We start from the raw sequence: 26,071 nt of genomic DNA on the forward strand, positions 1-26,071 counted from the left end.
AGATTGAAAAGCATCATTTGATTAAAAGAGTGAGTATTTCTCAAAGTTAATCTGCTTGCAGAGGTAGTCAAATTAGGTTTGATATCACAAAAACAACTTTTCCAAATCATAATCATGGTAGGAAATCTAACACACAATATGTATGTATGTGTATATATACATATGTACGTATACACATGTGCACATGCACTCACTAAAAACTGGGTAAAACTGCTGAAGTTATTCTTAATTTCGTAGGAGATTCAGAGTGTGATTGGTAAAGAAAGCCAGACTCTAAAGGATATCATGGAGAAACTCCGGATCAAGTATTCTGAAATGTATACAATAGTCCCTGCAGAGATTGAAACACAGTTGGAGGACTGCAAGAAAGTATTGCAAGACCTAGAAGACAAGGTAACTGTTGATGTAATTTTCATATTTACTTTTTTGTAATTTATAAATAAGTATAGCAATATTTGATAAATGTTGTAACTATAAATTTCAGCTTGAAACATTGATTATTTTCATTTTCCTTGGTGAAAATGTATGCATGAGGAAACATTCCTCATGTTAACTGTTTCCTAGGATAACCTTAGAGTAAGCAGTGTGAATATAAAATTTTTCTTTTCCATTAAAAGAGGACATGGCAAAACCACCAGCAATAAATCTGGGATGTGATATGGATCGTGTCTTCTATCCAGTCTGATTCTTAAACTGAACTAATAGTCAAAGTTGATTGGGAAGTTTGTATAGCTTAACTGAGAAGATAGTTTCAAAACTGAGTTAAAAGACGACTTTGAAACTGGATTTTTTTTTTATCTAATTTGCACACATATTAGGGTATCATGGTATGGTTCTTTATACCACCCCTCAGGACATGGTTACATTCCTTTAAAAGCAGGCAGGGAATTTAAAAAACTAAATAACATTGCCTCAGCTTTTTGCAATGTTTTCTATCTATAGTGGGTATAAACAGTTAACTGAAAGCAAAATTAAAGGAAAATGGAGTAATACTGTAAGTTTGGGGTCAGATTTTGGTCTGGTATAATAATTATCACTCTTATTTATTCATTTGTGTTACTTTTAAAAAGAAAAAATCTTTCAGTTCTCGTTTCAGAAATAATACTGTTTAATGCTAATTTTAAAAGCTAAATCTCAGTTAATTTGATAAAACTTGAAAGTTTGATAAAACTTGAGAGTTTGATAAAATGATTTTGAAATCCAGTTGCTTGTTAGTGTCTATCAGATTATTCATTCATTTTACATTGGATTAAATACTTAGAGACATATTCATTACAGCTTATGAGTTTTAATTCAGTTAACTTTGTAGTTTCTGTTTCAAAATGGAACCAGTCTTTTTAGAACCAACAACTGGGTAGGAGGGAGGAGGAGGAGAGAAGTAAAACAGTATGCTTTGGGGTTTTTTGTTGTTTACTATTTCAGTTACTGAGGTAAAAGATTATCCCAATGCACACATTATATGTTGGAGTGAAAAAACTGGTCCTGGAAACTAGATAACATTTGTTTTTCATACTTAGGTAGTGGAAAAAAATATAAACTATCTTGGAATTTTTTTAAATGCATTTAGGAAACAAAATAAAACCTAGTGGAAGTGGAGATCAGTTTAGTTACATACTAGGAGATACCAGTATGTGTAAAATTGAATTAACTTGTCATATTTTAATGGGATTCTGCTTTCTAATAAATCTGCTAACCTAAAAATGACAATAAATTGAACTTCTAATGCCATGCATTTTATGTGAAAAATATAATAAATTTATCCCAATAAGAAGTCTTGAAATTAAAATCCTGCCCTACCAATGACCAGAGCATTAACAGATGCACCATTTTTTCTGAGGGAAGTTATGAAGTCAATGCTTGGTTTGCTTTCTCATTTCCAACTGTGTTGCATCATTCATAGATATTTCTCTTCTATTTTGGAAACTAGCACTACAAACATCAGTAGTTTTTCATGTTTGGTATACTCCAGGATAGTAGTAATGGTCAAGTGTTTAGTGACTACAGTCTGAGTTCCTTTTTCCAAGGAGTCTTAGGCACTAAGTACAAACTGGGCTTCATAGCTTTTCTGTATAAGCATGAGTATTTGAGTGGAGCACTGTAGTTCTTTTCGCTATATATTTATTTTGATTAATGCAATTTTATCAATAGAATACCTTACTGTTGGTATTATTATATTGGTCTGACAGTACATGTTGGAATCTATAAATAATAAATAATGTTAAGAAAATTAAGAAATAAAAATGGATAAATAATTTATTAACTGAATAATGATCTTAATTCCTCTTCCCACAAAAAGGATGAAGCATTTCAGTATAAAGAGCTTCAAGCCAGAATAACTACTAAACTAGAAATCTTTTGCATCAATGCAGCATAAAGCTGTGCAGTGTGCATATGCCCCTTAAATCCTAGGGCTGCAGCACACGAAGAATTTACCATGATTTAACAATTTCCTCATGCTTGGCTGACGCTAACAGCTAGCAGGGTTTAGTAAGAAAAGACATCACTTTGGGCTAAGAGGAAGGACTTTCTCAATCCCTGCACTTCATCTAGTCCATAGTAATCTGGTACCTTACTGTGTCGTTCAGTTCTGTGCTCAGGCAATTACTCAACTTCATCTTATTTGAGAGTTTTTCTTTTTACATAGAAAATCAGGCCCTCCAGTGTACCTATTTTTCATTTCTGTGAAGTTCTGCAGAGTAAAATTAAGTTCTACATACTTCATGGGGCTCAGAGCCTTTTATTTTAGTAATAAATCTCTACATTTATATTTAGAAATTCACTATATATTGATGCACTTCCATATTCCCTTATTTCTTACATGGATGTAATAGCTGTCAGCTGAGACATAAAGGTGTCTTCTAGGTTTCTTACAGCATGAATCTAAATCCACAATACAGCACGATTGGCCTGTTACAGATTAGAACAGGGGCAGCTGAAGTAAAGCACCCAGGGAGTTGCAGTGTCTTATTTTTTGTTTCTTCAGGGATTGCCTTTCTTGACCAGTCATCTTTGAGAGGAAATTCTTGAACAACACGTAAACATTAAACCTGCTCATGTTAATGCTTCTCCCTGCAAATGTAATTCCATACCTGTGTTTTTTAAGTGACTTGTCAAGAGAAACATAAAAAGAATTCGAATATTTTTGGTGAGGTGGTGCACAGAAACAAACAGATCTTTGTAATCTCCCCTATCGTTTTCTCTTTACTCTGACAGGTTAGCTTTGAAATCTTGCAGAGCTCTCCTCAGTATGTGCTGAAAAGAAAAGCAGAAACTATTAATAATGGCCTTCAAGCTATTGAAAAGATGTTACAACAGAAGAGTGAAAACATTGCAAAAGCCAAAGAAGTTCAGAAGGTAATCTTGCCAAAAAAATCTTGCAGGTGTTAAAAGATTTTTGGTTGTTTCTACAGAGCCTGGTTTAGCAGGAGCATAAAGTGGCCCTCCATTCATTTTATGTCTGTAAAAGGAGAAGTACAAGCAAGCATTTAGCTGGTGAATATTTTACCAGTTCTTTCTCCCAGGAAAATATGTGGGTTTTTCAACTGTGAATTACACCAGTAGATGCAAAGTGTTCTGTTCTCGTCATATCAGTCCCGAAATCTTTACAATTCCACATGCCCCACATGAAGAACAAATAACTCTGCTGTTATCTTTGAGCCTGACCTTATATTTCATTTCCCCTCTCTCCACATGCAGCAAATCTGGGATATGCTGGACCTTTGGCATTACAAACTCAATGAACTGGATGCAGAAGTGCATGATATAGTAGAGCAGGATTCCTGCCATGCACAGGAGTTGATGGATATCTTAGTGAACCCCCTTCAGCAGTACCAACAGGTCTCACGACTTGCTGAGCGCAGAACTGCCATTTTAAACAAGGTAGATGCAAATGTAAAAGTTTAAAAAAAAGCACATCGTATAAAAAATAAAATAAAGGCTTTGTATAAAACCTCATCAAAGGCTCTCGAATAAAGAGTGAAAAGCCTGCTGTAGGTGTGTTGGCTTATTGTAGCTAAGAGTTTCTGGAGTGGCAAACATCACCTCCAGCTGCTACCCCAAAAGACCGGCTCTGCACCATGGTTGACGGGGGTTAGCATGGGGAATTCATGCCCCTGGATGGGTGATGAGATGGTTCTCTGTAACTCTGCTAATGGGCTATCTATTAAAGTAACATTGCCATATAAATCACAACAATGCCCGCATGAAATGTAAGCATGTAAGCACGTAAGCACCAAAACTACCTTTGATTAGAGGAGATAGGCTGAAATCTTGAAACTGTTTAAGAAAAATTATTATCTTTATTTCACCATACTAATTTAACTGACTTTGATGAAAATGCATCCCATTTTCTTTTAATCTTGTCCATAGATGTGTTTATCCTATACAGTGAATAGAAATGCGTTTGTGCCTTTTTGTAAAATCCTGTCATTTCCTAGGCTGCCAACAAGATGGAAGAATATGATGAACTCTTGAAGAATGTGAAAGATTGGATAGAAAACACCAACTGCTTGCTAAGAGCAGATGCTCAAAATGACTCTGCAAAAAGCTTACGCAAACATACTGATGACCTTCAGGTAAGTGTTAATGCAGATATATGATCTTGTTAGAACTGGTTGCTCTGTAGAGACACAATTTTGCATTCTTAAGTCTTACTGACATAAATAATTTACCATTTTCAATAAATCCTTTAAGTGAAAAATAGTTCTAGTTGACACTCATGAAATATAGATAGATACTTTTCGGTGTTGGTCATATCTATCTTGTGAAAGTACTGAACTGTAGTACATCTATCTTCCAAAAATGTATAATTGTCTTTTGTTACCCTATTGTGTGGCTATAATCAGTTTTTACTGCCTGAATATATACGGTTCTTTCTGTATTGTCTGTACGTGATACAAAAAGGATAAAGTGGTATACTGATGTCTGTGTGTTAGATGGAAACTTTGAAGTGAATTGTGATTTGGAAGGCAGTTCTCACTGTTTCTTCAAGGTAACTCTGACTGGTAAATTCAAGAATCAAATGTTTGTAATATTATAGGGAAGTTTAGGGCCATGCAAGTGCCAAGAGGATTTCTGGCAATTTTGTATTTGAAATTCAAGTTTTCTATATGTCCATTCCTTGGGTTAGGCCAAGAGAGAATGTTGGTGCTCTGAACATAGATTTTTGTACTAAAACTAATAAGAATTCCTTACAGGAAGTAGCTGGCTGTTCTGGACTGATATGTTACAGAGCACGTAGCCACAGTGGGGAGACTGATTTCCAAAATCTGTGAACGTTTTTGTGACAAAAGCTTATTGTCTTCTGCGTTTGTGGTTTGGGGTGTTTTATGTGTTCTGGGCTGGGAAACTAGTGGATTTGGAAATGCACCCAAGGCTTGCATTAGAATTGAGACATGCATTCAGTCCTTTCCTTCAGTGGATCACATGCATTTCTTGCAACCCTCACTGTTCTTCATGAAGACATTTGTTGTAATTAATCCAAAAGCTCATCCAGTTAGCTGCAGGAGATGGGAAGAATCTTCCCATCATGCACAACTGGAGCATTTTGTTACATCTACTGCCTGCAGGGTGGTATGCAGAAAACCCTTTTCAGGTGTCTGGCTGACATGTCTTGTTTATGTTAGTTGGGCTCAGCCTGACCATGGCACAGGAGCTGGAGAGGGATCTTCTCCAGGATGTCATACTTTTCTTTTTTGGGGGGTGGGACCTCTCTCTGAGTTTTAAATCTTCCTCTTCCTGCCTTTTGTCATCCTCATGTAGACTTATTTTATCTAATTGATTACCTTAAAATTATGGCATCAGTCCCTCAGTTTTCTGCCTGCAGGATACAGCAGTTCAGTTCCTTTAGGAGTGAAGTGTTTTAGTCTGAACTAAGCTTTTGGGAATATATGCAATGGATAATGACATACAGGAAATTAAAACTGATTCCTTCTGGTCCTAACCTCTGTGAAACTTTCATGTTCACCATTGGTGGATCAAACTAAGCTCTTATTTTGTCTCTAGATGGCTTTGGAAGACTCAGAGCAAAAGCAAAATCTTCTACACAGTGTTTACTTGGAGCTGGAAGAGCTAACACCAGTCTTTCAAACAGACACTGTAATGCAACAGCTAAATGAAATACATGATCAAATAGCAACTTTACAGCATGAGATAGCAGAGATTCTTCCACAGATCCAGCATGTGGCTGATGTAAGTTTGGGTGATGTATAAGTGCCTTTTATCAGAGTTTCATCATATGTTATGAAATACAGCTTACATTGCCTGCATAGAAAAAAGGTGTGCCGGTTTTAGTAGGTGTGCCAAGTGAGGAAATTAATTGTTTGGAAACAAACCATCAGAAGGTGTTTGGTATCTAATTAAGCTGTAAAGTTCAGGAGTATCAATGAAATTCCTTGTTTAGGAGGAGAAAGGCAGGACTTGCTGACTGGCAAATTAAAAGGGCTTATCTTGCTGGAGGGTAGGGCTCCAATTCAGAGGCACCTGGACAGGCTGGAGAAACAGGCTGACAGGAACTTCATGAAGTTCAACAGAGGCAAATGCAAAGTCCTGCACCCAGGAGGGAACGTGTCCAAATACCAGTAAAGGCTGGGGGCCAATCAGCTGGAAAGCAGCTTTGCCAAAAGGGCCAGTGGTTCTGGTGGACAAGAAGCTGATCATGACACAGCAGCATGATCTTGCAACAAGAAGGCCAACAGCATCCTGGGCTGCCTAAGCAAGAGTGTAGCCGAGAGGTCCGTGAGAGCGATCTTTCTTTTTGGCACCTGTGAGATCATATGTGTGTGCTGTGCTCAGTTTTAGGTTTCCCAGTGTAAGAAAGACATAGACATACCTGGAGCGAGTCCACCAAGGTGGCTGGGACCTGTAGCACAGGATGTAGGGGGAAAGGCTGGGAAACCTGGGTCAGTTCAGCTTGGAGAATAGACAGCTCAGGGGTGGGGGTATTACTGCTGTCTGCTGCTACGTAATGGGAGACTATAGACAAGTTAGAACCAGACTCTTCTTGGGGTGTGCAGAGAGAAGATGAGCAGTAACAGACCCAAATTATAACAAAGGAAGTTCCATCTACATATTAGGAAGGATTGTTTTTGCAGTGAGATTGGTCAAACACTAGATCAGGGGCCCAAAGTGGGGGTAAAATCCTGATTCCAGGAGATACCCAAATCTCAAGAGGATCAGGCCCTAAACGACCTGCTCTGACAGGTACCAGAGACCTCCCAAGGTCCTTTCCAACCCAATATATTCTGTGACTCTGTCTCCATGAGAGTTCACAAGCAGCTGTACTGTATGTGGATCCATTTTCCATCTGACCTAAGACTCTTCATATAGGAAGCTGCAAGTGTAATTAGACCAGTTTCCTATGCTGATAACTATCACCACTGGAAAAGTGTCTTCTCACTACTGGTCATTTATAATATGACTTTTCAAGGATATTTCAATTCTGTATTCAGGGTGATCTTAGATACCTAATTCCTCCAGAAGTTAGGAAGATGCATAATTTGTAATAATGAGCCTTTTGATTGGTAGCAACCATTAACATAGCCTGCATATGCTGCACTTGGTTTTCAGTATTTCTTTTTAAATTTAAGTGAAAGGCAGAAATGCAAGCTGGCTTTGGTATTTGTACTATCTACGAATATTCTCTTTGTTCCAAAAATCTAGGAATTGGATGCCATTGAATCTCACGTGAAAGCGTTTGAGAAGGACATTGCCAAAATGAAGACAATCCTGTCATCAGAAGATCTGTTAGAATTTTCTCCTCAAGACCAACTTAAACATGGACAGGTCTGTGAAAACTCCTTTATAGGTTTTTTTCCTTATATATTTATGGATAAGTTAGCATAAATATGCTTTCACAAGCATAAGCCTGTTTTGTGACGGCAAACTACCATGAACAAGTTTTTAGTATATGCCTTTGAAATGTTAGTATCACACAAATTCTAACTCTCAAATCAAAGATTGAAAATATTATTTCAGTCGTGATTTTGGCCACATGTTTCTACAGTAGCAAGTAGTGCAATCCAAGAGGAGCACATCGGTAAGGCAAAACAGTTGGTGCAGAGGACCCAATACCTGTGTTGTATGTGTCCTGGGGGCTTACTTTGGACTGATCCTGTAGAATGGATATCCATTAGTGGCTGGGTATCTTCAGAGGCTCTTCTGGAGAGTAACTTATGCTTTAGTTTTATTTGAAAGGAATCCAGTTTGCATGGTCCAAGACAACTGCTCAATGTAAACCTAAGGTGAGACTGTTGGGAGATCCCTTTAAGAAGCACAGTCATGGTTTGAACGAAAACATTTGCAATTAAAGCACTATTGAGAACATGCCCATAGAGAACTCAAGTACATAATTTATGTGTTGTCAGACATACCTGCCATATTTGACTATCTCCATTTATGGAAAGTTTATGGCCTGACTTTCAGAGACACCTGCTGCACATCACTCTGCTTAGCATCAAACAGTAAGTAGTCTGAAAATCAGGCCCTATTTTTCCAAAAATGGAGGCAAAATTTAGCAGGTGTTTCTGGAAACATAGGCTGGAGTGACTTGCCATAAAATCATTTCATCATACAGGGACTTCACTGCAAAGATACCTTGGCCAGATGGTTTTCCTTTCTCTGCTTGAGTGAAGTAAAGCAAAGCATTATAGTATCTTTTCTTTTATACCACATACAGCCCACATTGTTAGCTGACTGAAATGCAGAAAGCATGGGTTCAGTTTCAGGGGAGGGATAAAAATGTCATCATATCTCTCATAGCTTTGTTATCCAGAGAATGATTTTGTAATGGCTACATTATATGGAAAAAACTACAGTAATATTTATTCTGGAAAATTATGTTCACCTACTTCCTTATTTTAAATTGAAGCCTGGGTAGTATGCTAATAACAATAAATTCCTGATACAGGCTGCTTACAAATGAGAGAATAAGAATCTCTATTCCAGTTGGGGCCTTTTAAAATGAAATCTTCTTGAAAGGGGATTTAACAAAAATATTTGTAATTAAAAGGCCCGTAGGTGGTTTGTACTCTTTTTTTTTTTTTTTTTTTTTCTTCTGAAGTTCCCAGCTGAATGATATCTCAGTAGGATTTCATGTTTCTTTAGAACCAAGAAGTTGTGAGTTGGTATTGCCATTCTGTCTTTCCTAAGCTGATCACTGAGTCTTCCATAAAACATGTATTGTGGTATGAAACTGCACATTTCTGTTCATCCAAAACTGATAAAGGTGATTGTAAACTGTGCATCCGCTCGGGGTGTTGTGATATGAAATGCTGTCTTTGACAGGAAAGCCATCTTCAGAGGTTTCTCCTGGCTTCCATCCAGGTTCATCATCTCAGCTACGTTGATAAGACTGTTTATAGGACCATCATAAAATGACTAGCTTTAACATAGGACATTTCATGGCTGGTTCGCAGCACAAAAAAAGAAAAAACAGAGATGGCTAGAATGACATCAAAGGGTTTGCACCAGTTTTTTAACTGTCTTTGCTGCCAAAGATGTGCTACTTTGAAATGACACGCTTAGTAAATAGTAACTAATCTGCATGTGACCCTTTTTTTGTCACTGTGCGAACTTCATGTATGTGTATGCAGAAAAAGCAGAATTGTAAATGTAAGTGTTATCTTCGTCTTGCTTTAGACAACCTCACCACGGATTTTCACTTATTTGTTCCAAGATTAAAATATTCTTGCTTCTTAAATGGGAAACTTACCAAAGAGAACTTTTGCACATCATGACAGTAGTATAAATTTTCAGTGTTGATTTTTTCCAACTCAGTATCACATCCATCATCTATCCTGTATCCTAATAGGTAATACTTGACCATGTTGGTCCCATGCAGAAGACCATTGTTCATATACAGTCCTACGAAGAAGCACTTCAGTTACCAGGGGTGAAAATGCAACCTTTCTCAGTCTTCCAAAGAGCAAGACAACTCTTGAGAGAATTGAAGAAATTAGAAAAAATTACTAAGGAACAAAATGACCTACTGGAGGTAATTGATTTTGGGTTTTTTTGCTGTCACCTAAACCACCTTTATTTTATAATAATTTTGATCACTAGACAATATTGTTTTTACAGGCATATAGTACACCTACTTCATCTTCTATGTAATGACTTGAGGATTTTTTTGTTCTGTTTTTTTCTGTGTAATTTGATACTACAACAAGGCACACTGGATAGTACTGAAATTCATGTCAGTTTTCCAATTCAGTCACAACTGACACCATGTGTTTTAGCATATTGTAGAAGAAATGAAGGCCCAAGTGTCTTATGACCTGGGTTTGCACAACTGATGATTGAAGTCCAGTGTTATATGCAGGTGCTTACATCTGCAACATTCAAGTCGTTAAACTTACCTCAAAATGGAAATTCTTGTTGACAGACATTAGATAGAAATTGCTGTCAGCAGAAAGTGTTTTACTAGAGATGATCTTCCCAAATCAGTGAGCCAGGAAAGTGACCATTTTCTACCACTGTTGCTTGGTTAATTCATTGTTTTGAGGCAGGCCAACTTCTGCCCTCAGAAGGCCCCATGCAAGGATGTGTCTGTATAAGTGAACATGTGACAGGGGGCTTGGAGATGCTGTTGGCCAGACCAGGTTTGGAAACAGAAGTGATATAACAGCATCAGTGTGACACATGGCTGTAGGAGAAGGCAGTGCGAGGAGGGTCAATGAGCGTTAACTCATGGGCAGTATGAGTTATGAAACAGCTATGCTGGCTCCAAACCTGAAGTGGTATCTCTGCAGCACTTCACCAAGCAATGTGTTTGCACCAGCTCAGGAAGGTTTTAATTCAGGGATACCTGCATCACGCTCCATTGCCCAGGGTAGATATACTTGGAGGCAATCTGGAGTTCGGTTATGCATGTTCCCATGTTAGCAGATGTATGAAAATTCTCATGTGACCCATCCATTTCTTGGCAGGATGATAGCAGCACCTAGAAAAATGACACGGTATCTTTGCTGATTTGTTTTTCCAAACCTGTTAAAGTAAAGCAGAGTGCTTTAGAACACATAATTTATTACTGGGCATTTCAGAGGCCAGGCACACACAAGTCAAAGGTAAAATGTTAATCTCCATCTTCAATTTTCAGTTTGTGAAATTAAGAGCACCATACCAAAAGAAAAACTCAAACATGCTACGTGACTAATGCCTGCTTGGAGTTTGGAAAAAAGCAATAACCACGCAAGATCCGTATGATCCCTACAATCTATTTTTTTTCTTTTTTTTTTTTTTTTTTTTTTTTTTTTTTTTTTTTTAGGCCATGATATTTCTTATGTCTGAAAGATGGATGTGGTAAAATGAACCTTTTTCAGAGAGTTACTGAAAACACTTTAAAACCATCAGGAACAGGGTGCTTTGCAATTATAAAGTGTTATCATGAGACTTCTAAACAGTTTATGTGGAGCATTAGGTCAAGGTTTAGACTCTTCTCCTTTTTGAAACAGCTGTAACCTTTTTTACTCACCATTTGCCTTTATCTTACAGGCATCCAACAATCTGTAGCTGAGTGAAATTTCTTTGTGAGAAAACAGATTGGAAAAATTGCAATTCTTGGCAGCTAGGATATCAAACTGTGCAAAAAAGATTTTCCAGTCCTGTTGAATGGGTTGAAAGCAGAAGTACTACAATACAAGTTTAGCACCAGCTAAGACATAACAGAGGATAAAGCTATTAAAGAATGGCATTTTGAGCGCTGCATTAGAAAGGTAGTAAGTGTCCTGATAGAGAGGAAAGCAAATGGGAAGCAAACTTCCTGTACAAATACATACATAGTTGTATTTTCCTGAGGATTAGTTTTGAAATTTTAGTGTTTGTCCGTATCTTGCTATCTGTGATGCAACAGGATATTGCACTAGTAACTTTTGTATAATTAAGTTGCAGTGCAACACCTGAGAAAGCATAACAGAAACAAAACCTGTAATAGGTAGTGTAAATGCTTTGGGGCAGGATGTTAAGTGACTTAGATCTGTGTTGAATATTGCCCTCTTTTTTTTATTACGGCCTGTCAAGTACCACACCTATCGCTACCTAAGTAACATCACCAGGAAGAGGAGCTGAAAGCTGCAGCTGCTTCTACCAGTTTTCTGTGCATGAGAGTGGCAGTATTTGCATATTTAATGATTTACTGTGCTCATTTTCAGTAAGCTCTTCTGTGACAAATACAGTGCCTGCCTGCATGTACACTACGGGCAGGTGGGCCTTTTCCATGGGAACGTCTTCTAGTATTACCACAGTATGAAAAGTAAAGAGCAAATGTTAAGCAGGAAATAACTCAAAAGAGAGGCAACACTTCTAGGAAGAGATTCAGTCCCACATATATGACATAATTTATGTTATACTAGGAAAAGGATAAAATAAAATTTTTTGCCCCTCAGTGGAAGGCAGGGAACAGATGAGTTATCTTCAGGCAAGTGGCTATATTCACTTATTGGCCTGTGACAGAAGACAATGGAGTCTATATACAAAATATTCATATTCTGTAGTTAATCAAGGAAATTTGAGGTAGTACGCATTTTACCTACTACTAAACAGTCCTATTCATGTGGAAATGAAGGTATGGGTAAGACAATCTCTCTTTTAGAAGGACTTTTAGTTTCTCATTAAAACTGAGCAGGAGAAGACCTAATGTTTTTTCCCTCCTCTGATTCTTTGCCATTCTAGCTATGGCATTAAGATTATAGGCCACAATTAAATATCTTCCTCTCCAATTTGGCTTTTTTTTTTTTTTTTTCCCAAGTGGGGAAAATAGTTTTTTCTTCCTTTTAAAACCTGAAAGTTTAAAAAAAAAAAAATTTAGAACCTTATTAGTTTGTGTTTTATTGAGAGGGAGTGCTAGAGTGAAGTGACTGAAGAAATGGCACTGCCACTGTTCATAGCAGGAGACACTCTTTGCTCTGAAAGGCAGAGTCTGTGCACGCATTGCAGAGAGATTTTTCAACCTGTCAGGCAGTTCAGGTGCTGCTATCAGCAGAGTAAGTTCAAGCCTGTTGACAGTAGGCTGCATTTTCTTCATTACCTTTTGCAGACACCTGAGGAATATTCCTTAGATATACTTTGGTTCTCAGCCCATGGTTCAGAAAACACAGAGCCACTAAATGTTCCACAAATTAAATGTTTTCACAAAATATCTGATTTGTAGATGTAACAATTTCTTAATTACCTGAGACATTGTGACAGGCTGTGGCTGACAAACATGAGCAATGTGTGTGGGGAGATTGCCAATTTCTGCACGAACAGTAAAGCATGGGGCTTGATGAGATTTTGCTGTCACTGTCAAATCAGTAAAAGTGAATTTGCCTGTTTATAACATATAATATGCTTTCCTATAAGCCATGTAAGAAGAGGAAGCTCACACAAAGTGGAAATACTTATCATTTTTATAGCAAGTATTCAAATTGTCAGATACTGTGGTTGGCTTATCCTCTGAGCTGCAGTGTCTGCCTGGTGTACAGCACAGTTCATTTTTGATCAGTGCAGAACTAGCTGGCAGTAAAGACCTGAGCACCAATAAAAATCAGGTAGGCTTTCTAATTTGATATGAAACCCTGTAATTTCTTTTTTTTTTTCTTTTTTTAACCTGTTCTAAATTGTAGTGAATGTGATTAAATTTGCTCCATTTGCATTCTATAGCCAAATTCAGAGCTCTACTCTGGAGTAAGCAAAGATGTGCTCCCAGTCAGAATACCCCACCATACTTTGACTTATGGATAGAGCAGTTTGTTTGTCTTTAGCAAGCGAATAATAAACTTAGTGAGGATAGGGTTGTGCAAAGTTAGCAGAATGGAGTTTCTTTTACATGTAACTAGAGATGCAAAGGAGGCTTCAGTACTCTTCAGTACATATTTGTTGCATTACTGACTAGTTTGTTTCTGTACTATTTAATTCAGAATTATTTATGAGGATTACCATTTCACAGGAAGCTGTAAAGAAAACACAAGAATGTGAGCAAGAAATTGAAAAATTGAAACAATTCTTAAAGAACCACTTGGTTGAAATATCACATGAAGATCAACCACTGGCTCAGAAGACTCGTTGTCCAGAGGTGGGTTTCATTGTTTCCCCCCTCATGTCTGTTACCTGTCCTGACTAACACTAATTACGATGATACAGAGCACTGAGAAATAGCAGTGCGCTTCCCTTCCCCGCCACAGTCAAGCAAGCAATTGAATGCCATAATGTGACTACACATACATAAGTTGACATATACCGAGAGATATAACAATTAATATTAGTTTGCAAGTTGGGTATATCTTTGATAATACTCTCCTTATTGATTTTGATGTGTCATTTGTACCTATATCAACTTCTAAGGAAAATTTAGAGTGCTGTTTTCATGACAGCTGACAGCTGTTTTGGTGAAACAATACGCAGCACTGATAGCTTGCCTGTGCTCAGCATCCTGCTAATGTTGCTGAGGTAGCAGCCTGGGATAGTGCATAAGGAGAGAACTGAGTCCATTTGTGATCACTGACTGTGCAATGGTACTTTTGGTGATTCTGGTTAGGGTTAGATTCTCTAGACTCCTTTCCTCATCCTCACCGCCACACTGTTTTCATCAACTGATAAACATGTGTTGCTTTTCTCCCTGCAGTTGGCTGCTTTCTGTAGTGGATGAATTGATTATTTAATGCAAAAATAACATGCGTTTTAAGGACAGCATTGCAGAAGTCAGGAAATTACTAATTAAGTGTAATAACTATTTATAAAGTGCCTCTGAAATGCTCAGCTTTTTGCAGTCAGTCACAATAAAGTTAATACACATACATTGTACTTGCCTAATAACTATAATTACTCAGTAGGCTCCTAAATACATAGCTGCTCTGCTTTCAGGTGGTTGGATGTTGGAGGCTTGATGCTAGTATTAAGCATGACTCATTTCCTGATTCTTACTTGTTTTTGTCTTTGAGTATAGGACTTTCTGTTCAATAGCTCTTGTTTTAGAAAAAAAACTGTTTCACAATTCTAACATTTCGTGAATAGAAGTGGGCAATGGAATTGCCTATCTTATGGAGGCGGTTCAGATGAAGAAGTGATATTAATAAAGATTTGGTTTCTGAGGTTTTTGGCTAGTTAAGATTGCAAAGCAGTAGCTGGTAAATGTATGCTGTAAAGTCTCCTCCTGCAATGAAACAAAGAGAAATACTGTTCTTAGTGGACATTTATAAAAATATGCCAAATTATCACAGATGGCTGTTTCTTCATTCCACAGACCTTTTCTTGCCTCCACCTGTGGAAGATTTTACCTCATGGTTTTGAGTGTACAAAAGGAAAAAACATCCTTGTCTGAGCAGAGTTCCTATGTCCTTTGAAAATTTGCTGGGGTTCCTGCCTCCCCATTCTCTGTCACGCAGCCACACTAGCATTATTAACGGAAGAAGCTGTAGTCGAGACAGAACCAGCAGTCTTGCTGCTTTCAGCTCTCATGGATTATTACTTGCATAGCATTATTTACACCATGATAGAGCACGGTGTGGAATTATTTCAAACCTAGTATCAAAGCTTCCTCTGATGGACTGAGCCCAGGGTGCAATGGGATTTTTAGCCATGTTTCAGTTTTCTGAGCAAGGAGCAATGCTTCAAAGAGCTTTAGCACTTTCAGTAATGAAGGGAGTGGGGCATTTTATTCCTTGCCCTGTCTTACTCTATTATTTGTTGTGCTTTCTTTGCTCACCTGGAGACTGCGTGGTAAGGAAAGGCCCTAGCAGAAAGCTCTAAGGGCAGAACACCAGCTAGAGCAATAGTCATGGCCAGGGAGGAGACCAAGACAGATTTATTTCCCCCTTTGTTAGTGCAGAGTTACTTGTGTTATTGTTTAATCCCTGCAGAACTTTAAGTGTTTTCCTCCTATTTTGTTGGGGACTACTGCTCCCAATATCACATTCAAAGACATGGGATAGTTTTGTCACTAAAACCCAGCAAATGGTTTGTTTCCTTCTTTTAGGCCAGCTTCAGCAAAGACGACTCAACCCTGAGCTACCCTTATTGCTGTCTTTGCCCTCAACAAGGCTATCCCAAGTGTTTTGTGTCAGGTTTCCAGAGAAGGTAGTTGGAAGTAACATCACCTGCTCTGACACACAAAGTAATGCAACCCAGCTGCATTCCCTCTGTCTTGAAGGAAACTCATATTCTCATGGCTATGCAGGACATAGAATTAGTTATCCAGCCTTTCACATTTCCTTCCAGACTACCAACTTCTGCATTACAGGCGGCAAGTGCTGTCCTGAGCTGAATCTGTTGCTGCTGTTTTGCATGTATCTGTACATGTCCTGCAGTGACAATGGGGAACTGTCTCTATGCCCAGAAAAAGGAAAAAGGGGAAATAGCCCCAGTCCCAGTAAGATGCATCACTGGTATCATCTGTTACATTACTCTTTGGTTAAGTAAAAAACCAGATGCTTACAGTTGTTGTTGCTCCTTAGGGAGAAATGGAAGCTGTAAAAGAAGAAATCATAAAGCTGTGCCAAAGAAAGGAAGATATCCTTACCGGGATGAAGAATTCAATGTCTGAGCTTCACCAGCACTTACAGCAAGAAGTGCCTGAATCAGGAGATGAACCCAGAGCCTCTGGATTAGCACAAAGTGACTTGATTGGGACTGATGTTTCTGGTCAGCAGGTAAGTGGAGCACCACGTTGTAATCACTTACAAGAGCTGAAGAGGGAAGGTAAATAACCCTTCTTCTTCCAGGAGGAGTGGCATGTGAAAGAGGCGCACCCCTGCAGCTGTGAATCAATACTAATTCTCCTCCCCTTTGTGCTTCTGAATGGTCCCAGAAGGACTGAGTTTGATGCATGTCTAGGAGAAGGTGGGAGAGAAGTGTGCCTCTGATTATTTTTTAGCATGAGCAGATCCAACAAGAAGTGTGCATCAAGCAATCAATAGCAAAATGGTTGATGTGTAGCTTTGTTGATAATCGGTTGTTCTGGGATTTTCGGTGAATTGTTTTCATGGAGCAAAATGAAATTTGTCCCAATTATACCTGTGATGTTGAAACATTACAGCATAGAGAAAAGTCCCAGTTTTCAGAGGTGCTTAGTACCTGCAGCTTTCAGTTACTTTAATGTAGGGTGGCAGATGTTCAGTGCTTCTCCAAAAGTGGACCCCAAGTGGTAACTTTCTTTTGGTTTACAGGCAGAAGAGAAGAGGCTTTTACTGTTCTTGTCATGAATAATTGGGCTGTCTCTTTCTGTGTATTTTTATAGTTGAAAAAAAGAGGACTGATGTCTCTTCTACCTTCCTTAGATGAAGAATCAGAAGACTGTTCTTTCCACAGCAAGGTGAGTTCAGTATATATCTTATATATACAGCTGTATATGTAAGATACAAGATTTTGATACAGGACAAGTGCTGAAAAATATGTAAATCCAAAATACTTCAGAACAAATTGAAACATCTGCTATCACTCCAGGATACTAAGAAATTGCACTCAAGCCAGCCTACCAATATTACAATACCAATTCCATGATGTGTGATCCTGCTTTTGGTGGGATTGCCTATACTGTAATACCTCCTTTATGGAAGTGTTAGTGGCAAAATATGGGCTTAAATACCAATGTTTATATGTGGAGGTGGGGTTCAAACAGAATTAGACAGCCTCTGAAGTGCTAAAACTTAAAAAAAAAAACAACCAAAATGATTTGTATGTTTGAGCTTAAGAAAAAAAAGGGCATGATCAGACTATAGGGAATGAAGTTAAGAGAGATTTCTGGGAGAATGGGAGAAACTGGGGGACACTGCTCAACAGGTTGCTCTGAATCTGGGGAGTCTGAATGCCCAGGTGAATTGCAGAGGAGCAAAGCTGGGAGTAAAGTTTCATGATAAAGTTAATAGCTTTTGGAAAAAAGAAAAAAAAAATTCCATGAAACTTTCTGCACACTTTCCTGTACCTTAGGGACTAAATGAGATGTATCTGAATGAAATCAGCAACACGCAGAAGTGCTGGTGAGCTTGTAGCCTAGCTCCCCTCTTGCACAGCAGTTCACAGACTGCCTAGGCTGGTAGTGACCAGCTACTGTCATCTGCATCTCCTGGGAGGGACCGTGGCCTCAACCAAGTTTTGAAGAATCTCCGTTTCTCTGAAGTCCTCGCTATGGATATTAATTAACCTTTTGCTACACCCTTGCAACAAGAATCGAAAGGAAATGTGGCAGAGAGGTGACGAGTTTTAGAGGAGTTACTTTAGGCTAGGCAAGGATGAAACTCCATGGCTAGATAATGCGAAGAAGTCCAAACAACTTGGATAGAAGTGGTGTCTTACTACTCTGATCCAAATACTTCAGTTTCAAAGTTTCTGATTCTGCACCTTCATTGGTGCAGTTTTCTTTACATACAGGACTTTTTAGGGGACAGGACAGGAGAAAGATGGTTTCTTGGTTTTTTATTTTTTTAAAGAGTGTGAAAAAAATGAGGATACTCTGAGGTCTCTAGAGAAAACTTATCAGTGTCATCCAGCTCCCATTCATCTTGCAGCAGAGCTATAGAGCAAGGGAAGAGGTGGGATTTGGGAAACACAATAAAGATAGATAAACAAGGCAGAAACAGAGCAAAGTGTTATTAAAGGTAATTTACATTGCCTGAAGGAATATTTGAGTTTCCTGTTCACAAGCTAATGTTGAGCTGTTACTGCTTTCAAAGGGAAGTACAGCCACAGAGAAAGATGCAAGCTTTTGGCCTTCAGAAAGAGACGATGAAAGGCACAAGGAAGACAGTGCAACCTCCTGGTCTTCTGGTACCTTGTCGGATGGCATCGTTCAGGTAATGCACTCAGGTTTATCTCCACGGGGATGGGAACTCATCTTTATGGAAAAGGTCTGCACAAGTCCTAGGTATTGCTGAAGTCTGGAAATGGAAAGCAAGAGAACTGTAGAAATGCAGGACATGATGGCCTTATTCAGAGCCTCCATCTTCCATACCACACTAAATCCTTCCATTTAAAATCTCTTTTCCTGTTGCACATCTTAGTTGGACTCAATGACCTTAAGTATCTTTTCCAACCTAAATGATTCTGTGATTCTATATTAATTTCTTCTAGCCTGACAAAAACCCCAAAGATAGAAATGCACATTTGGTAGCAGCAATTTGTTTCACTAATTCCTGGAAAGGCTGCAAAATGTGCATTTTGTTGGGAGGATGATTTGTGAAAGAGGTTCTCTATGTACATGAGTAGATCAGCATCTAAGACACCCAATTGGCTACAATTTTGGTGGCATTCTGCTCTGTTCTTCATGGTGTCTCAATAATGTTGTGATAGCTGCAATTGTTTGTTTCTGTATATCAATGTTACAGGCATAAGAGAACTTCTCTCAGTGAATACTTTTGGGCCAGGACCACCATAGGTTGAGCAGCTGCTGCCTTTTGAGGCTTCTCTAGCACAACGAGTCAATAATCATATAATCATTTAGGTTGGAAAAGATCTTTAGAATCATTGAGTCCAACTGTAAACCTAACACTACCAAGTCCACCACTAAACCATGTCCCTAAGTGCCACATCTACAGTACTACACATCTATACTACTACACATCTACACTAATAAATACTTCCACTGTTGCCCCTCTCTCTCTACAGGGTGCTGATGAGATAATGGAATCGCACAGTAAACATGGTGAGGAAACATCTATGCAAACTTTGCAGAACACTGAAGGCCCTGGCACAGGTGATGGCAGTCAGGCTACGGTGAGTTTGAAGGCCTGAAGTAGGCTGAACAAGGTGACCTTCTGAGCTCGTATAACCTACCTATTGGGCAGAGGCCCTGTTTCATTCTGGTTATGCTACTGGAGTTTGTTGCAGTATTTATGATATGGTAGGATACCTACAACCCTTTGTGGGCCTCTTGATATTGCTGCTTTGGGTGATAATAAATATATTTTGATTTGCTCCTTGAAAAAGCAGTCTACTAGGGAACAAAATGGAGTATTTTCAGGAAGTAAATCGCTGGCATTCATACAGGCATGAATGGAGGGGTTCAAGTGATGTAAATATACATCAACTATGGGATTTTTACATGGCAGTTGAGTCAGAAATTAAGGAGATTGAGACTCCTGTATGTTGCTGCTTTGTGGAAGGCATGCATAGGCTAAGGGAGGAGTGGGCGGCAAAAGGGCGTATGGAGACAGACTTGGATGCTCCAGAAAGGCCAGGAGGAGCAGGCGGGTAGCAGAGCAGCCTCAGCTCTTCCTGGGTTTAGAGCATGGAAGACGACAGAATCCGTCATTGCCTGAGGCAGGAGCAGGCCCCCAGGTCACTTTGCCATTCCCCCTGACTTCTTCCATCATGCTTAACCTTTAATTTATAGTTAAAAAACCACAGCAAACTATTAAAACCCAGCTAGCAGCACAATATATTCTGTATTGGTATAGCCTCCTGTGAGTGTATTATGTATGGTGTAATTGTATGCAGGATCTCTGTGTTTCTTTTCTCTGCTACACTGTGATGCTGTTCTCTGCATGTGCAGAACATGTCTAAGGTCCCTTGGCAGCTGCAGAAGATGTAGTCACTGCAGTACCCAAGCACAGTGAGTGGTTGAGCTGAGCTCACACTACTTGTCTGTGTTAGGCTGAGCTGAACCCCTGGCTGCACTGAGTAGATCTCCATTGAGGATAATGGGAATTTAGACACCTGTATTCAGGAGACTTAACCTCCATCTGAACGTTTTGGGTTTCCAGGAGCCTTACAAGACAACATGTAACATATGCCCTCCTGGCACCTCTGCGTGCCACCACTGTGTTTTGTCAGCGTCTTGCCTTTGAGGGCACTTGCAGCCCGTTGGACCCAGCAATACAGAAGTTCAGTGGAGCAGTTTCTTGAGCCAGACACAGTGGTGTGTGGAGAGCATGCTGACAGGCTGTGAGCCAGGGTCCTGCCTTCTCTGCTCAAGTAGACAGGTTTCTTAGAGAAGGTCATCTTTCCTCAAACCATACCAGACAGCTTTTTTGCTTGCAACATCTTTTCTACTTCAGTGTTTTGCTACACTGTGACATTTCCATATGCTACACAACTCCCGGTAGGGAGTGATTTTTTTGTTGTTGTTAAATGATTTATTTACAAGATCAATTACTATTTGGAGACAGGAAGACATTTATTTTTATAAATGGTAACTCTATTTGTTTTTGCTAGAGATGTGTGTATGTGTAGAGATTTATGAAGTCAATTATATTTTCTCTATTTAGAGCTTAACTGCATGCTAAAATTAAATAATTCCTCCTATCTTAGTGATTACTAGATGATACAGTTTCCTCCTCCTGGCATGTTGTCACTCCCATGCAAACATACCTGCTTCCAAATTCAGTTATAGCGGCCTAAAACACAATTTAGGATTCAGAAAAACATTTGAATTACTGGATGAGGAAGAAAAGACGGGTTATAGTTGTAGGTGACTCCCTTCTGAGGGGAACAGAGGCCCAATATGCCAGATGGGTCCTCCTCTTGGGGAATTCTGCTGCATTCCTGGGGCCTGGGTTGAGGACATCACTAGGAAACTTCCTAGCCTGGCCCTCAAATTGCTACCCATCATTGCTCTTCCATGTGGGTTGTGATGAAGCCGCAACGTGTAGTCAAAGGGTGATCAGAAGAGACTTCAGGGCCTTGGGATGGTTGGTAAGGGAATCTGGAGCAGAGGTTATTTTTTCCTCCTTCCAGCTGCAGACACTGACATTGGAAGAAACAGGTGGACCCAGTCTATTAATACATGGCTCCATGCCTGGTGTCACCACCACAGTTTTGGGTTTTTTGATAATGAGATGGTTTACGTGGCACCAGGCTTGCTGGTGTCAGATGGGATTCAACTTTCTCAAAGAGGGAAGAGAGTCTTTGCTCGTGAGCTAGCGGGGCTTATTGACAGAGCTTTAAACTGGACTTGAAGGGAGAGGGTGATAGTATCAGGCTTGCCCGTGACAAGCTGTGGCATGACGTGCCAAGGTTAGGTGGATGGGGTGCTAGTGAGGGCCCTCAGCCTGTTGCTCTGAGATGTGCTGTGTACACTGGAGCACACTTGAAGTCTTACGTAGATGAGCCAGGGGATCCTGAGGTAACAGGAGCCAAGAGGGAAACACCGGTGAAATACCTCAAAGGAATTGAGGTGTGTTCCTCTAAGAAGGTGACACAGCCAACAGCCTAGCTGTATCCTGGGCTGCATCAAAAGAAGCATGGCCAGCAGGTCAAGGGAGGTGATTCTGCCCCTCTACTCCGCTCTCGTGAGACCCCACCTGCAGTATTGCATTCAGCTCTGGGGCCCCCAACATAAGAAGGACATGGACCTGTTGGAGCAAGTCCAGAGAAGGGCCGTGAAGACGACCAGAGAGCTGGAGCACCTCTCCTATGAAGACAGGCTGAGAGAGTTGGGCTTGTTCAGCCTGGAGAAGAGAAGGCTCCGGGGAGACCTTATAGCAGCCTTTCAGCACTTAAAGGCAGCTTATAAGAAAGACGGGGACAGACTTTTTAGTAGGGTCTGTTGCGATAGGACAAGGGGTAATGGTTTTAAACTAAAAGAGGGTAGATTTAGACTATGTACAAAGAAGAAATTTTTTACAGTGAGGGTGGTGAAACACTAGCACAGGTTGCCCAGAGAGGTGGTAGATGCCCCATCCCTGGAGACATTCAAGGTCAGTTTGGATGGGGCTCTGAGCAACCTGATGTAGTTGAAGGCCTCCCTGCTCATTGCAGGGGTGGTTGGACTAGATGACCTTTAAAGGTCCCTTCCAACCCAAACTATTCTATGATTCTACTGTTTGTGACTTGAGCCATGGTAACTGTCCACTCCATGGTGTCTCCATCTCAGTCTTGGCACAGAAACACATGGTATCTGCATGAACACCTGCAGAGATGACAGCAGTTTATTTTATTCAATTAATTTGACTGTATATCTAAGTTTCTATTTCTGTAGAGGAAGGAGATAAAGTTTACTGCAGTAACGATGTCTAGCTGGGGAGGGGCAGAGCATGCCATAAGTGTAAACTAAATGCTTATGTACACATAAGTGTGAAAGGGTGTCATGCACAGTATTATGCATGTGTGATGTTTTGTTATTTAAATGAATGAACTAAAACAACCAGGCTTAGAACCAGAGCTCAAAATTCCAGGTAGAGGTTGAAGTAAACTGGTACTTTTTTATTACTTCAGTCACATACACCTCAGTAGACATATTTAGACTGTTCAGGGATCTGTATACTCAGATTTACTTTCTATGTTTAATGGCACTGTCCCATACTATCTTGAGGCAAACAAGAACAGTAGGGATTAAGGTAAGGCATTGATAGCTGAAGCAATGCATTTTTGCTCTCTGATTTTCTGCCAAATCTCATTTAGCGTGGAGCATGTGCACTACCACTGACCATCTCAGTTGCCTGAATGTATGCTCTAGAGCCGTGGGAGTGTACAGGTAGTTTTGTTCTTGTGGTGTTGTGCTTGATTTACTTACTAAGTGCCAGTATTTGCATGTGTGGAGGTATTATACAGACCTGTACAGCCTTCCAAGCAACTGCTGATATCACCAAGCACTTTGGACTTCTTATTAAGGAAGTGCAATAAGGAGGGCAAATAAGAAGAATTACACAAGACATACACCATTTTTTTCTTTGTGACCTAGAGCCCGAAAAAAGCATATTTGACTGTTGGAACTGAACACACGCAAGTAGCTTGTAAGTGTTGCCCAACAGCTTGCTTTGCAGCTTTAAACTGCATTGCTTTTACATCTAACTCCCACAGAAAAACATCTCTCCTCAGGGGAGAACTGGTTAATGGTGAGTCATCTCACTTCCTGTGCGCTCAGGTATACCTGTGCAAATGCAAATCACTGCCTGGTAACCTGTTACACCAGATCCCTGATCAGATCGCCTGGCTGCTGAGTTTCCCTTTCTTTTTCTTTTTCTCTCCTTCTTTTTTTTTTTTTTTTTTTTTTTTTTTAATCTGGGAACACGGTGGCAGAGTGGTTTCGGAGCTCTGTGAGTGTGAAAGTTAAACATTTCCCACTGGTAAGGGGAGGGGAAAGAAACTAAAAAACAGATAGATAACCGCATTTCTTTCATGTGCTTTTCTTCAGAGCAACAAGCCGTCTCCCGTCCCCAACGCCACCCAGGGCTCTCAAGTGAAAGCGGGACATTTGGAGGAAGTGGTGGATGGCGGTAGGCCTGAGCCGGAAACGATCCTCCAGGTGTGCCAGGCCCAGGTTGCCGAGCTGGAACAATGGCTAGACAAAACTAAAATGTCCTTGAGCTCAGACCCCCAGACCCCCAAAATGCAGCAGATGGTGGAACTGCAGCTTGCTGATTGCCAGGTAAGATGGAGCGGTCAGTTTGCTGCTGCCATCCAAACATGTTGCCCTTCCCTGGGGTGTGTGTCTGCAGAAAAGCTATGCCTACTGCTTCTCTCCCCGCGTAATTGGCTTTGTTACACTGTGCAGAAAACAGGTAACCGCTTGGCTTCAGTTTCAGGTGCAGCTTTCCAAAGGCTTAGGTAAAACACCTATTTTTAGAGTTGGGATCTTTATGCGTCCGGGGGATTTAGGTAGAATTCTTGAGTATTTTTAAAGCTTTGTTTTCTTTGGATTATTTTCAGAAACACGGCTCAGTGTAGCTTGAATCCTCTATTAAAAGGCAATTTTTCATTGGTCTCAATCATGATAAATCAGTTAGAAAAAAGTAGTATTTTTTTTTCTTTTGACATTTTCACTTTATATTTTTGTCGGAGTGATTTAAAAGACTGGTATAAGATAGCTTCTAAGCTGGTAAATTCTTCTTTTGCACTTTTTCAAAAAGCTGCCAGTATAGGTAGAAAGACAGGGGCTTTTCCCCTGCCCTCTGTGAGTAGTGGTGATATTCGGACCTACTAGCGGCTAGGGCAGCCGCTTGCCGCGGATGGCAGTGGAAGGAAAGGAGTGGGTGGTACCCATTGGTGAAAACGGGTGGAGGAAAACAAGACTGGCATGAGGGGCTGGGGTGGGTGGGATTCCTGGCAGGCAGCTTTTTTTTCTGGCATGCAGATTAAAAGAAGATGTGCAGGCATGCCACTTTGAAACTCCCTGCAGCACCAGTCTGGTGTACCACTTTGCTTCAAGCACTGAGTCTACCTAAAGCAACAAAATTCACTCGCCGTGAAGGAGTTGATACCAAAATGTCCCCATTTTAAATTACTAAGAGACATTTCCAGCTGTTTTGTTGTTGTTGTTGGGTGGGATTTTTTTAGTAGGAACTGAGTCCATGCCAAGAAGTGCCTCTGGGTTTAGGCTGTGATTCAGCCAAGTACTCAGGTGCTGAACTCTGTGGGAATTAGGATCCTGAATGCACCTAAGCAGCTGGCTGTGTCTGGATCCCATTCAGGGTTCATGTCAGCATAGGCTTCAACAGGGCCATTCCAACCAGTAAAAACAAGCAGGCATCAGGTAGCTGTAAGCGCTGCTGAATTCCTGTAGGCTTTTAATAGTTTGGCTCAATGTTAAGATGTGAACTTGGGGGGGGGAGGAGTTTTTTCTAACCTAGTCAAGATCTACACAGAAAAATACACAGAGCATGAAGCAGAAACAGTCTCTAAATATGGACATATGGTGTAAAGCAGTTAATTTACTGCAGCTGATTACTTTGCAGTTGAGCCATGGTACCTGTCTCCACACACACCTTAAAAACAGGAGTTTAAAGTAATGCAGAGATGCACTTTGATTCACAGCAGCTTGAAGCAAAAACCAGATCCCAACAGTTTACAATGGCCTGTCTGACACATGGTAACGTTACTATGTTTTGGTAATTCAGCATCATTCCTCCCAAAGGGTGATGTGATCAGTCTGTTCACTGCCTCCTTCTCCCCCATTGGGGTGTGTTGTCTTCCTGGTTGCATCCAAATGGAGTCTATCATTTCTGCTCTCCTCTTTTATTACTCCATATCTGAGTTAATATAACTTCCTGTAGAGGCTGTTTATTGAAACAGTTTTAAGACTAACCCTATATAAAATTTATTTAATAGTTCAGAATAAAAAGAAACTATATTGGAGAAAATCTGGAGGGTTGGCGGCTATTTCTCTTTTTGCCTGTATGTTTCTGTTCTTCTCAGACATGGGAAGTGTGAGCATTAACTTCAGAATGTT

At 40.0% G+C, this 26,071-nt stretch overlaps 1 protein-coding gene across 8 annotated transcripts in view; it reads left to right on the forward strand.

Moving 5' to 3' along the window:
* The window catches only part of SYNE2 (spectrin repeat containing nuclear envelope protein 2), a 197,196-nt gene that overhangs the window by 96,743 nt on the left and 74,382 nt on the right, over positions 1-26,071 (forward strand). For 7 of the 8 annotated variants that reach the window (XM_030007298.2, XM_030007297.2, XM_030007300.2 and 4 more), the window contains 13 exons: positions 238-393; positions 3,214-3,354; positions 3,697-3,879; positions 4,437-4,574; positions 6,004-6,189; positions 7,660-7,782; positions 9,809-9,991; positions 13,922-14,047; positions 16,425-16,619; positions 17,207-17,281; positions 18,639-18,758; positions 19,570-19,677; positions 24,038-24,271. In XM_030007298.2, the coding sequence (XP_029863158.1) occupies positions 238-393; positions 3,214-3,354; positions 3,697-3,879; positions 4,437-4,574; positions 6,004-6,189; positions 7,660-7,782; positions 9,809-9,991; positions 13,922-14,047; positions 16,425-16,619; positions 17,207-17,281; positions 18,639-18,758; positions 19,570-19,677; positions 24,038-24,271 (1,968 nt within the window). The remainder of the gene's footprint in view (positions 1-237; positions 394-3,213; positions 3,355-3,696; positions 3,880-4,436; positions 4,575-6,003; positions 6,190-7,659; positions 7,783-9,808; positions 9,992-13,921; positions 14,048-16,424; positions 16,620-17,206; positions 17,282-18,638; positions 18,759-19,569; positions 19,678-24,037; positions 24,272-26,071) is intronic. The other variant, XM_030007302.2, reaches the window with a different exon arrangement.

The sequence above is a fragment of the Aquila chrysaetos genome, chromosome 2 (assembly GCF_900496995.4).
Source record: "Aquila chrysaetos chrysaetos chromosome 2, bAquChr1.4, whole genome shotgun sequence".
NCBI lineage: Eukaryota > Metazoa > Chordata > Aves > Accipitriformes > Accipitridae > Aquila > Aquila chrysaetos.